The sequence below is a fragment of the Dipodomys ordii genome, unplaced genomic scaffold (assembly GCF_000151885.1).
Source record: "Dipodomys ordii isolate 6190 unplaced genomic scaffold, Dord_2.0 Scaffold19, whole genome shotgun sequence".
NCBI classification, from domain to species: domain Eukaryota; kingdom Metazoa; phylum Chordata; class Mammalia; order Rodentia; family Heteromyidae; genus Dipodomys; species Dipodomys ordii.
Window position 1 is genome coordinate 565,359 of NW_012267235.1, and position 12,159 is coordinate 577,517.

General features: G+C 44.1%; 1 protein-coding gene across 1 annotated transcript; it reads right to left on the reverse strand.

Moving 5' to 3' along the window:
• Positions 1-2,194: 2,194 nt before the first annotated feature.
• Heatr9 (HEAT repeat containing 9) lies at positions 2,195-11,469 on the reverse strand. The gene is made up of 14 exons (XM_013013070.1): positions 11,434-11,469; positions 9,330-9,511; positions 8,937-9,057; positions 8,693-8,749; positions 8,454-8,510; positions 7,748-7,805; positions 7,261-7,391; positions 5,648-5,830; positions 5,202-5,294; positions 4,988-5,107; positions 3,689-3,762; positions 3,203-3,254; positions 2,748-2,834; positions 2,195-2,530 (listed from the first exon to the last, which is right to left on the reverse strand). The coding sequence occupies exons 1-14, from the start codon at positions 11,467-11,469 to the stop codon at positions 2,195-2,197; spliced, it is 1,587 nt and encodes a 528-aa protein (XP_012868524.1).
• Positions 11,470-12,159: the final 690 nt, after the last annotated feature.

Sequence of the window (12,159 nt, forward strand, 5' to 3'; positions counted from 1 at the left end):
GCACCATTTATCTCTCTGATCTTGGTTTATCTCTCAACATTTGTTCTAGTTCCACCCATTTCCCTGTCAAAAACATTATTTTATCCTTTCTAATGGCTGTGTAAAATTCCATTGTGTATAGGTACCACATGTTTTTGGATCCATTCAACTGTAGTGGGGCATCTGGGTTTTCCATATCTTGGCTATTGGGAACAGTGGGGTAATGACAGATTTTTTTTTAAAATTTTTAATTAATTTATTTTTTCAGTCCTGAGGTTTGAACTCAGGGCCTGGGCACTGTCCCTGAGCTTCTTTTGTTCAAGGCTAGCACTCTGCCACTTGAGTCACAATGCCACTTCTGGCTTATTTCTGTTTATGTGGTACTGAGGAAACAAACCCAGGACTTCATGCATACTACCACTAGCCACATTCCCAGCCCATTACATTAGGTTTTAAGCAAGTGTGACATGATCTGATTTGAGCGGCAACAACTGAAATGATGATGCTGCTTTAGGAAAAGGCAGAACTATAGACAGATGGTAAGGTTTGTGAGAGATTACTCTTGTCCTGAGCTGAGAGATTTGAAGATTCTGGGTGATTTCACAAGATTAAGTTGAATATCTTTAATGGTGAGGAAAAGCCAGGTTTCTGACCTGGGAAGATAAACTGTCTATTGAGGTAAAAACAAAGAAAACATTGGTGACTACCAAATGTGTTTGCATTTCTGATTCCCCTCTTTAAGTTTTTCCTCTCCTAGTTACTTAAAGCTTTCTACTTGGTTATAAAAATAGGTGCTTAAAACTTAAATATGTATTGAATAGAACTTCTGGTATTTCCTCGCAAATCAGTTTCTTGTCTTCCTAATCTCAGTAAATATTTTCAATAACCACACAGGTTGGATACGTTTAAAATTGAAGACCTTGATTTCTCTTTCATTCATCCTCAACATTGTAAGCATGGGTTTGAACCTCAATCCTCAGATCTCAGCTTCCTGAGTAGTTAGGATTACAGGTGTGAGTCACTAGCATCCGGCTTTCCCCTCCTCTCCCACCCTTTTTGTAAGTAGCTCTAAGATGCCAAATGTTCAAGCCAGGCCATGTCACATAGGACAGCAAGGATTTTTCATCCTTGAAACTATTGACATTTTGTGTTGGACAATTCTTTTAGAGACTGCTTGATGCATCCCTGACCTCTATTTACTGGATACCAACTAGTATGTAGTAGGTCATGGATACTGCATGCAAGTTGTGATAGCTAAAACTGTCTCTAGACTCTAGGGGGCAGACTTGTTCCTTGTTGAATATCATTGTTTTAGTAAAAGTTTTGGTAGAATTGAATTCTGTACCCAAACTAAAATGGGATAATCAGTAATAGAAATTGGATAAATGGAGAGAAGTTAATGTGGAAAACTAAGATTTTTTTTCAGGGTGTTCGCAGGGATTGAACCAGTTCCTTGCATATGCCAGGCAAATACTGTACCTTTAAGCTGGGGCCTCTTCTTCCCCCCAACCTCCCCTGCCAATTTTGACATGGAGTCTTGCTGGGAACATTTTAGGTGGAAGCCCTGTATTCAGACTCCCCCCCCCCCCCCCCTTCCACCAAATACACACACACAAGCCTTACTAATTTGTCCACTGACCTCTAACTTGATGTTTTCCTGTTTAAGTCTCTGGAGAAGCATGTGCCACCAACACCTAGCTCAAGAACCTTAATTATGAAGGGTGATAGAGGTGGAGTGATAGGAGAGAAAGTAGCAGCTATACAGCAATGTGGGCATCTGGGCAGTAACTTTAGTTTTTTGAAATTTATATTTGAAAATGTATCCTAGGATCATAGCCCTCAGAAAGCTAGTGAAGGAGGCTCATAAGTTTGTGGTCAGCATGGACTTAGTAGTTAAGATCCTATCAAGATAATGAGGGAGAAAAAAAGCTTTAATCTCTCCCTTCTAGTTTTTTTTTCCCCCCTCTCTAGGTTTTGCCTTAGGATTAGCTTTGGCATCAAATTCTGAGCCCAGCCAAGGATTTGATTCAGAGGTAAGGTGGCTGTATAGGGAAGTGTTAGCTCTGTCCCCTTTCCTCTAGTGGAAAGGACAAATGATGACATACAATACCTACCAGGAGCAAGGAGAGCACAGCAGACTAGTGGTAGTATAATGATTTATTTGTGAAAGAGGAACCTAGATTGTTTTCTCATGGGAAGGAGAGAGTAGAAGAACTCACAACTTGTAGGCTTGTTTTCTGGTTATGGCCTGCCAAGCTTCCCTGGTCTGTGACCTTTGTTTTTGTGGTTTAGAGAAACAGGGTGGGAAAGCAGGTATTTTTTTCCTTTTTCCTTCCTTGTCGCAGAATTGGGAAATAAATAATGGGTTCAGTTTCGCAAGTCGAAAGTCGTAGATGTTTAATTTTTCTAGGATGTCAGGCTCTTTACGGAACCTCGTAGGCTCTTTCACCTGGCTGGTGGTAGGTACCGCAGAGACAAAGAAAATCTTGTTCCTCAGCTTCTTTTGGGCCCAGGGGTTGACGGAGGCCAAAAGAAATAATGTTTCTTGTAGCTGCAGTGAAACAGAGGTCCAGGGCTGGTTCAATTTGGCCTTAGGCTAGGAGGAGATGAGGATGGGGAGGGGTGATCCTAGAGAAGGGACCGGCTAGCCACATGCCACTATAGCCCAAGGAACCAGATGTCAAGGCACAGTATCACCCCTTTCCTGATCAGGAACAAATGAGATTAGTGGGAAGAACTTGGAGGAGTAGGATAGAGGAAGGCCTTACACTCTTCTTCACAGTCTGGCTCTTATCAGCATCTAGCATATCCAGGAGCAAGTGAAACACTTGTGGGCTGCGGACCCCCAGGACGCCCTGGCAGAGGCAAAGTTGAGCCTGCCTAAGTAACCAGCCTTGAAAGACACTCACCCATCCTTCCCAGTTCAAGCCCTTGTCACTTTTTCCTTGTCACTTGGAATTCTAGTTTCCATTATTTATCAGGAAAAGTCAAGATATTCTAAAACACCTAATAGTATCTTTGATACCCATCTTCTATCCTCTAGCCCACCTGTCCTGAAGAAAAGGTAATACTGAGTTCTTGATAGGGCTAGAATTCTATAGTAAACAACCTCCCCAGACTTGGTTTCAATGCAGCTTTCTTCCCTTGGTGACTGCTCAATTGCCTGCTACGCCTGCCATCAACATATATCAAAATTGGCTCAGAAAAACAGAGCCTGCCTTACCAAAGAGGTGACTGCTTCCTGGCGTTTAATATCATTTGGGTTCATCAGGTCTCTGTACAGAAAGAAATAGGTTATCCAATTTAGAGGTGAAGAGGAAGAGGGAGGCTGGTTGCTTCTCAGATCCAGAGTGAGTTGGGTGTAATACTAAGTGATATAAAATTTACTTTTCTTTTTCTCAAGTCAGGAAAGGGCTTGGGATGGGGAAAGCAGGTGCTAGAGTTTGCTGTGGGCCATTAAATATTGATCAAGACTCAGCTGTCTAGAACTTTATGTTTTAAGAATTCCTTTCAGGTTATATTAATTTGAACTTTTTTTTTTTAACAACCCTGAGTGGTATTATGAGCTTTTTTTTTTTTTTCAAAGAAGGAATAAAACTTAGGAGTCTAAAAGTGAATTGGCTAACAACCTGAGCTCTTAGTCAACCCCTCTGTTCCTGTCCTACCACCCAGGATTTGGCCCTGGAAGCTCCCAGACCAGGCTACTCACACCTCCACCATATTCATCATCATAGGTTTCATCTTGAACTCTTCCACCAGTTCAGCCACAGCCTTCCTCATAGCCTGCAGTGTGGCACAGAGGAAATACAAGGGTATATATTACGAACTTTATGAACCTTTATTGAGCACTTGCTGTTTTGCTCTATAAGGGTCTCTGCCTTGAGAGAGCTCATGCTCAGCTGGAGGCAGCAGACAAGTAATTACAGAACTGCATAGAACACATACAGGAAGGTTTCCTGACTCAGTCTTGGGCATGGGAATATTCTTAGAGGAAGTAGTGCCTCAGTTGGAACTTGAAGGACGAGTAGAAGTTGATGCAGATTGAGTTGCAGAGAGCAGATTTTCTTGGCAGAAGAAAGGGCATGTCAGGTGAAAGAGGGTGAGGAGCTGAAAACAGTTTCACTCATTAAGGCCATCAAATAGGTTCTTGAGAGCATTCTGAGCACACTGGGACATAGACATCCTAAGCATAGCTGGTATGTTGCTCTGAGGGGGAGAATGGACATAGATAAAGCTGGAGAGCTTTAGTCAGGCATTGGTGACACATACTGGTAATCCTAGCTACTTCAGGAGGCTGAGATCTGAGGATCACAGATAGAAGTCAATCGAGACAGTAAAGTCCATGAGATTCTTATCTCCAATTAACCAGCAAAAAGCCAGAAGAAGCTGTAGCTCAAGTGGTAGAGTGCCAGCCTGGAGGGAAAAGCTAAGGGACAGTGTCCCGGCCCCCTACTGAGCTCAAGTCTAGTACTTGGTACACACCTGTGTGCAGGCACACGCATATACATACACCAAAACAAACAACTACAGAGGTAAGCAAGACTCAAAATTTTGGAGTAAAGTAAGCTTCCCTAAGGGACACTGTCACTTGGAGCGACTGAAAAGTTTTATGCAGAGATAAAACATAGCATTTTAGAAAAGTAGAAGTGCTGTTGTTGATTTTGTAACAAGTTATGGTAAATATAAAAGTAAGGGAACACAGAGGAAAGCAAACCTAAGTGTGATTGGTGATTTGGGAAAGTTTCCCTTATGAGGTGCCATTTGGACTGGTCTTGAAGGACCAATAGCATTTTAATAGGTAAAAGGGAGGGAATGAACAGTATTAGCTGAGGCATTTGTGTTGAGAAAACTGTCCAAGTGAAAGCAAGGTGGCTTGAAATCATGGTCTCCATTAGGGGAACAGAGTGTAGATTACAGTGAATGTAATACTGGGGGTGGGGTATGATGGGAGCCAGCCTTCTCCCAGAAGAGAAAAAGAGTTGCCTGGGTTTGGGAGCTATGTTCGTACAAGGAAGGGTTCTCTGTATGTCTTCATCTTGAGCAGGTCAAATGTGGATTCTTCTAGTCCCTGTTTCTGGATTTGTTCCAGCCCAATGGTCTTAAGCATCATAATGGCTTCATATCGGTCCTGGAGGGAACAGGAAGTTAGGCAGGGATGTGAAGGAGAGGCTTCTCATCTTCCAGCCCTGTCCTAGTGCTGAAGAAGGCAGTCCAAAGCTTACCTCGATGACTGGGGAAGCACCGATCTGATCCAGAATGGCCCTTGTGACTGCAGCAGACTTCACCTGCATAATCTTGATCAACATCCTAAGTGCCTGTGAAGGATGAGATGGGCCAGGGTAGACAAGGGTGTACTTGAGAGCTAGGCCTAGAACTCATTGGGAGCAGGTGGGCTTCTTCTCGCTCATTGCTTCTTGAGTGAAAACACAAGTTGTGTGTGCACATGTGCACAAATGTGCATGCTTCTGTTGTGTTCATCATCCCATACTCATACAGATGCATGCTTACAAATACATAGAGGACCCTGTTGTCTCCCTCAGTTGAAACTTATTTTCTTTCGGATGAGGATGTCAGGATTCAAACTTCACCTCAGCCCAAACTAGTCTTTGATTTTTGGCTGCTCCTAGAGAGCCTAGCTTCCTGCACCCTCCCCTCCCTCACCTCATACCTTCATTTGATGAGTCTTGGGCCCTTGGCACAGGCTCTGCAGCAAGAATTCTTGGGCTGTGGTGCTGTGGGGCCTCAGGAAACCCAAGCACAGGGCTGCCTCCAGGGTTGTTTCACTCAATGGCTTTTTTATCATTGCCTTGAGCATGCACACCAGCTCTTTTTCATTCTCAACGTGAATCCTCTAAGGAGACAGCAAGTGTAGGTGGTGCTTTGTTCTTTATTTGTATACTCATCTACTTTTTTTTTTTTAGATAGGGTCTTGTTACATAGTTCAGGTTAGCCTAGAACTCAGTGTAAGCTAGGCTAGCTTCAAACTGGTAATCCTGCTTCAGCCTCCCAAGTAAAGGGATTGTAAGTGTGTGTCACCATACCATGTTCTCCTCTACACTTTTTTTTTGTCAGTCGTGGGGCCTGAACTCTGGGCCTGGGCCTGTCCCTTAGCTCCTCAGCTCAAGGCTAACACTCTACCACTTGAGCCACAGCACCACTTCTGGCTTTTTCTGCTTATGTGGTGCTGAGGAATCGAACCTAGGGCCTCATGCATGTGAGGCAAGCAGTCTACCACTGAGCCACCTTCCCAGCCCATCTTCTACACTTGAAATTTAAAATCACGGTACTGTTCTACTTAAAACATCCCACAACTCCCTGTCCTGCTCACAGTGAAAGCGCAGGTACTTAAATAGGCCAAAGACTATATGTGAGCTAGTATCCTATTAATGTCTTTGTCCTGAACTTCATCTCCTATTGACTTCTTCATTTCTACTCCACTTCAGCCATATAGCCTTCCTGCTGATCTTTGGCCATGCCAAGCATGCTCCTATCTTTTCATGAACAGATCCTTCTGTCTGTAATACCTTCTCAGGTTTCTATAAGGCTAACCTCCTCATTTTCATGTCTTTGTTCAAATATACCCTCTAAATAATACCTTCCATATCTAATATATTTAAAGTATAAACCACCGCCATCCCCACTCAGCATTCCTGATAACTGTTACTTGATTTTTCCCATTGCACCTGTCCTTTGTGAAATAGAAATATGTTCATTGTGTGTCCTACTAGATTATGAGCTCCAATAGGGCAGGGATCTTTGCCTATTTCATTCAGGGATATATCCCAAGGCCTATGACGATGTCTGACACGTGATAGCTGTCTTAGATGTATTCATTCGATAAATGGATGAATGATGGGTTCTTACACAGAACAGTGATGGAATCAAAAGAATCCTAACATGGAGCAGACTGAGTAGTGTCAGAGGATTTGTTTGGCTCCTCTCCCCTATTGACAGAGATTTTGCTCCAGTAGGTTGGTTTAGAAACAGTAATTAAGGCTACCATTTAAAGAGCACAGGTATTATATTGGGTGCTTTACATACATTGTCTTATTTAGTCTCTCCAACCATTCAGCAAAAAATTACTGTCCATTTAAAATACGAACAAACTTTAGTTCTGAAAGCTGCCTTTTCAGAGGTTGTCTGAGGAGTGAGTGATCCATGCTACAATTCAACTCTACAGAGAACTCTGAAAGTCCTCCTCTATTAAAAGTTGAGAGCTAGGTTATCTTCTTCCTGCCCCCTGCCCCCAGCCAAACCCACCAATTTCCTTTTCCCTGTCACCTTGTCTTTAGGGACAGCAGCCCAGGAGTTCAAAGCCGCTCGCAGCCCTCTCAGAGTCTCCATCTTTTGATACATATTTGGATTCTTTAACTGATCAATGACAGCCTGTATCACATACTTATTCAGGCAACCTAGACAGAGAGGGTCCTCAGATCAGGGCAGAGACTCAAAAATTCTTCCTTACAAGGACTCATATTAAACTCCATTGTCTTCTCAAAGACAGCCCTTCTCTGAGTACTAAGTTCTAGGGTGTTTCCCATTCTCTCAAAGCACTTGAGGAGCTGACCAAGTATGAGTAGTTTCCAGAGCTCTTCTCCCATTCACCCCACCTTTCCCTCTTGCCCAACAGTACCTAGCAGAATTCCCAGGTCCTGGCAACTGCTTGGTTGGAGTGGGTTTTCACCCTGCCCCCACATGTCTTTACCCAGAGGAGGAAGGAGCCGGACTTCTGTAACTAGTTCCTCATCTAAGGTGAAGATCTACTCACCCAGTATGGCCAGGGTTCGATAGGCCTCCGACTTCACTTTCTCTGGACCAGTTTGGGCCTGACAGAAGAGACAGATGGTGGAAACATACCATAAAGTGATAGAAATGCTAGCCCTTTAGCAATTCTCCTGTTAATTTTTCATTTATCAAAGAGAAACTGAGGCCATGAGAGCATTGTGCTGATGCTCAAATATGAACAGAATACAGACAGGTTGGTATGGAAGGAACACTGAAACTGGAAGATAAGCTGGTTCAAATCTAACTGGTATCTAGCAGCCATGTGGGTTCTCGGACCTTTTTTGTTATTGTTGTTGTTCTTTCAGATACTATAATTTTAGTGCTATTATTACAGGATTTAAGTAAAATTATGAATCAGAATGATGCTTCAGATTTGAAATGAACATGTGAGCCTGGAGCTTTGTTCAAGTTTCCATTCTTCCATGACCTTGCTGTCCGGCATCTTTTCTGTTAGATCAAGAGTATCTTCAGATTTCCCCTTTCTTCGAGCTGCTCTTTAGAGAAGCCAGGACATGCCACACACTGGAGGCTCTTTCCTCAATGTCAGACACTAGAGCCTCTTTCTTCATGGCATTTGACCTATCATTCTGGGACTCTGGGGCGCCTTGTCTTTTCCTAGGTACCCATTTACTATACACCTAAGCCTCTGTTTCCTCCTTTTCTGAACTCTTCACAGCCGCCAGACTCACCACCTGCCACAGTGCCTCCATGACAACCTTGTCATTGATGCCCAGGCACCTCAGAGCCTGCAGGAAGGGGAAAGGAGAAAGGGAATTTGGATAGCACTCCCAGAATCACCATCCTCTGGACCCAATTGGAGTTTATACTTGGAATACCATATCTTTCCCCACCACCCACCTGTAGCGGCTTTATTTTCCAGCTCAGCCACTTCCTAGCAATAACCACTCCCATCCTTGCTACTTCTTACCCGCGTTGCATATAACTGCTCTTCCTCTCTTGGAGATGTCAGGCTTTGTGTTAGTTCCTGCCATTCAAGGCAGCCAATGGGAGGGAAGGAAGAAAAATATAACACTGTAGATGGAAAGGAGGTCAACCAATCTGGCTTCTTTTCCCAGCTCCCTCTGTTTTACAGGCAAGGACGGAAGGCTAAATGATGTTAAGGTTACCCACAAGGTAGGTGTCTTCCTGCCTTCCTCCCCATCAGTCCTGACCTTTAACCTTTTCCATTTCAGGGGGTCCTTGATAGAGTCTGAGGCCCTTGATGGCATCAGAGACTTTGACATCAGCTTGTTCATGGGGAGACGGTAACTTTGGGCAGCTTCTTTGAAGAACCTATGTAAGAAACTGCTCAGGTGGTCAAATCCCTCCCCTGCCTTCCTGACCTATTCTTCAAGTTACATCCCCACAGAGCCTCAGCCCAGCTCTGAGATAGAACAAGAGAAAGTCAGATGAGGGCTCAGTGATACCCACCAAGCCAAGTTGCCTTTCTACTGCAGTGGCTGTAAGCAGACTTGTCCTCTACCCGCCACCCACCCTTTCCTTGCTCTTTCTCTTTCCTAGAAGACATGGAAAGTGTGAAGAGTATGGAGGCAGGCAAAGCACACCTAGGCTGCTCTTCGCTTCTCTGGAACACCACCAGGGCCTCCCGTTCTTTCCGCTTATCAAACAGGGTATGCCAATGTGTGCAAACCTCGGGCACTTCGCAGTAACAGTAAGGAATTGCACTTGGCTTTCTGGGGTGCTTCCGCCAGCGCTCTGGACTTGGTGGATACTCTTCCTTTGGCATCTGGAGGTGCAAGTGACAGAGTAGTCAAAAAGGTCCCCTAAGATCTTACTTGAGCTAGGGGAAAGGAGGAATGGAGGGAGAAAAAGGTGGCAGATGAAAAGATGACCTTTCAGTCTCTTACCTGGGCTGTAGTCAGCTACCACCTAACCCACTGGTGAGTTTTGGGCACATTTCTTTACCCTACAGAGGTGTTTGTCTTTTCATTTGTAAATTGGGGCTAGTAATAATCCTTGTTCAGTTCCCTTCCAAGCTTATTGTGAAAACCCAGATCTTTAAAAAAGTGTGTGCGTGTGTGTGCGTGTGTGTGTGTGTGTGTGTGTGTGTTTGTGTGTGTGTGTGTGCTGAAACTGGTGCTTGAACCCAGGGTCGAGGCGTTATTCCTGAACTCATTTGCCCAAGACCAGCACTCTATCACTTGGGCCACAGGTCTACTTCTGTCTTTTTGTGGTTCATTGGAGGTAAGAGTCTCACAGATTTTCCTGCCCTGGGCTAGCTTTGAGCCAGGATCCTCAGATCTTAGACTCCCGAGTTACTAGGATTACAGGCGTGAGCCACCAGGCACCCAGCTTGAGATTCAGATTTTGAAGCCACAGTTTGGGTAGTATAGGATCTCAAAGCCTGTTGCAAAGGTCATGTGGCCAAGAAGAGAAAAAGGCCAGGGGTTAGGGGAGATGTGGAATAAAGATGAAGAGAAGATAATTTTTGAGCTCCCTCTATGTGCTAGGGATGCAGTTATCTCCCTAGGGCTCACAAACTTCACAGATTTAATTGGAAAAAAATTGTAAAAACCTATTTTCTGTGCTGAGATCAAATCTAGTGCCTTGTGAACACTGTGCAAGTACTCTTACCTCTGAGATACATCACTAGCCCTAAACTCTACAGTTCTCACTGAAGAGGAGGGCTTTTGGAGGGTTTGAGGATTTGGCTGGGATCTAGCCCTGTCTTCTTTCTTTACAGCATATCTCTCTGGGTTACAGAAAAGAGGTTTCAGCCCATGGTTCCCAGCTATGTGACCAAAAAGATGGAAACTTTTCAAGTTATAGTTGTGATTTCAGAAGATGGAGCATTGACTCATGGTGAGTAGTTTCCAGACTTAAAAGCCAAAATAAAGCCTAAACAGGATGTCAGATTTAAATTTGGATTTTGGGTAATGAATGAAACATTTAGGACATGCTTATACTAAAAAGAAATCATAGTTTATCTAAGACTTAAATTTAGTTGGGAATTCTCTATTTTATCTGATCCTCTAAGGATCTCCATGCCAGATAATAAGAATTTGGAAGACATGGCACTGTGGCTCAAGAAGTAGAGTACTAGCCTTGAGCAAAAGAAGCTCAGGGACAGCACGCAGGCCCTGACTTCAAGCCCTAGAACCGGCAAAAATATCTGTTACTCTTTGGGCTGGGAATGTGGTTTAGTGATAGAGTGTTTGTCTCTCATGCATGAAGCCCTGGGTTCAATTCCTTAGTAGCACATACACAGAAAAATCTGAAAGTGGCACTGTGGCTCAAGTGTTAGAGTGCTAGCCTTGAGCAAATAAAGTTCAGGGATAGTGTTCAGGTCCTGAGTTCAAGCTCCATAACTGGGAGAAAAAAAGAATTTGGTATTTCACTTGACAAACCTGAGGATTGCTGTACTAATTAATAAAAATGGCTCCTATTAGTAAGCATTCCCTGAATAGCCCAGGTCTTATAGACCTTTGTGTCATAGCAGCTCTATATAGAGGAATAGACAAGGATTTACCTATTATAGAGGAAGCTTTTGAGGCTCAGAGATGGCAGGTAATTTGTCCAAGATCATCCAGCATTAATGGTGATCCCAAGAGTGAATGTCAGGGTTCTCTGAACTGGCCTGAATGGTAAGAGTGGATTTGCTGCCTCTCCTACTTTGGCACAACTCGTGAGTAGTAAAAGAGATCTTACCTGGTAGCAGGACAGGGGCAGATGGACAGGAGCCATGGCTTTTCTGAATTCTGGCAAGAAGGAAGGTTAAGAGTATGTGTATATGGGTGTGGGGGGAAGCACAAATAAAACAATAGCTGCAAAGGAGTGTGCATATTAGAGAATGGTTCATTTAGTCCACATTCAGTGGATACCAGGTACCAAGGAAGTAAGAAGGCATAATTCCTGTTCTTAAGAGGCTTGTAATCATCTAGTAAGTACTGAACTACTAGGTAGACACTGTCACATTTGAGCTACCCTCCAGATATTGTGTTCCTCTAACTGCTATCTGTGGAGGAACAGCACAGTGCCATAGCCTGGGAGCTTCTTAGAAATGCTGAACCTCAGGCTTCTCCTCAGAGTGAGGCTCTTCAGTTGGACAGGACCCTCAGGTGATTCCTATGGAGTCTAAGTTTTAAGAAACACAGGACCAGGGCTGGCTGGGAAGGTAGCTCAGTGGTAGAGTGCTTGCCTTGCATGCATGAGGCCCTGGGTTAGATTCCTCAGCACCACATAAACACAAAAAATCTGGAAGTGATGCTGTGGCTCAAGTGGTAGGGCACTAGCCTTGAGCTGAGGAGCTGAGGGACAGCACCCAGGCCCAGAGATCAGGCCCCATGACAAGAAGAAGAAGAAAGAGGAGGAAGAGGAGGAGGAGGGAGGGAGGAAGAGAGGGAGGAGGAAAAGGAGGAGGGAGGAGGAGGAGGG

What these genes read in the sequence shown, in the direction of transcription:
- Heatr9 (XM_013013070.1), bottom strand. Translation starts at nt 11,469, where the DNA reads ATGGCTCCTGTCCATCTGCCCCTGTCCTGCTACCAG. An exon ending in GTGCTTCCCCAGTCATCGAG is followed by an intron (nt 5,108 to 5,201) that starts GTAAGCTTTGGA and finishes TGTTCCCTCCAG; the next exon opens with GACCGATATGAAGCCATTAT. An exon ending in GCCAGACTGTGAAGAAGAGT is followed by an intron (nt 2,531 to 2,747) that starts GTAAGGCCTTCC and finishes GTTTCACTGCAG; the next exon opens with CTACAAGAAACATTATTTCT.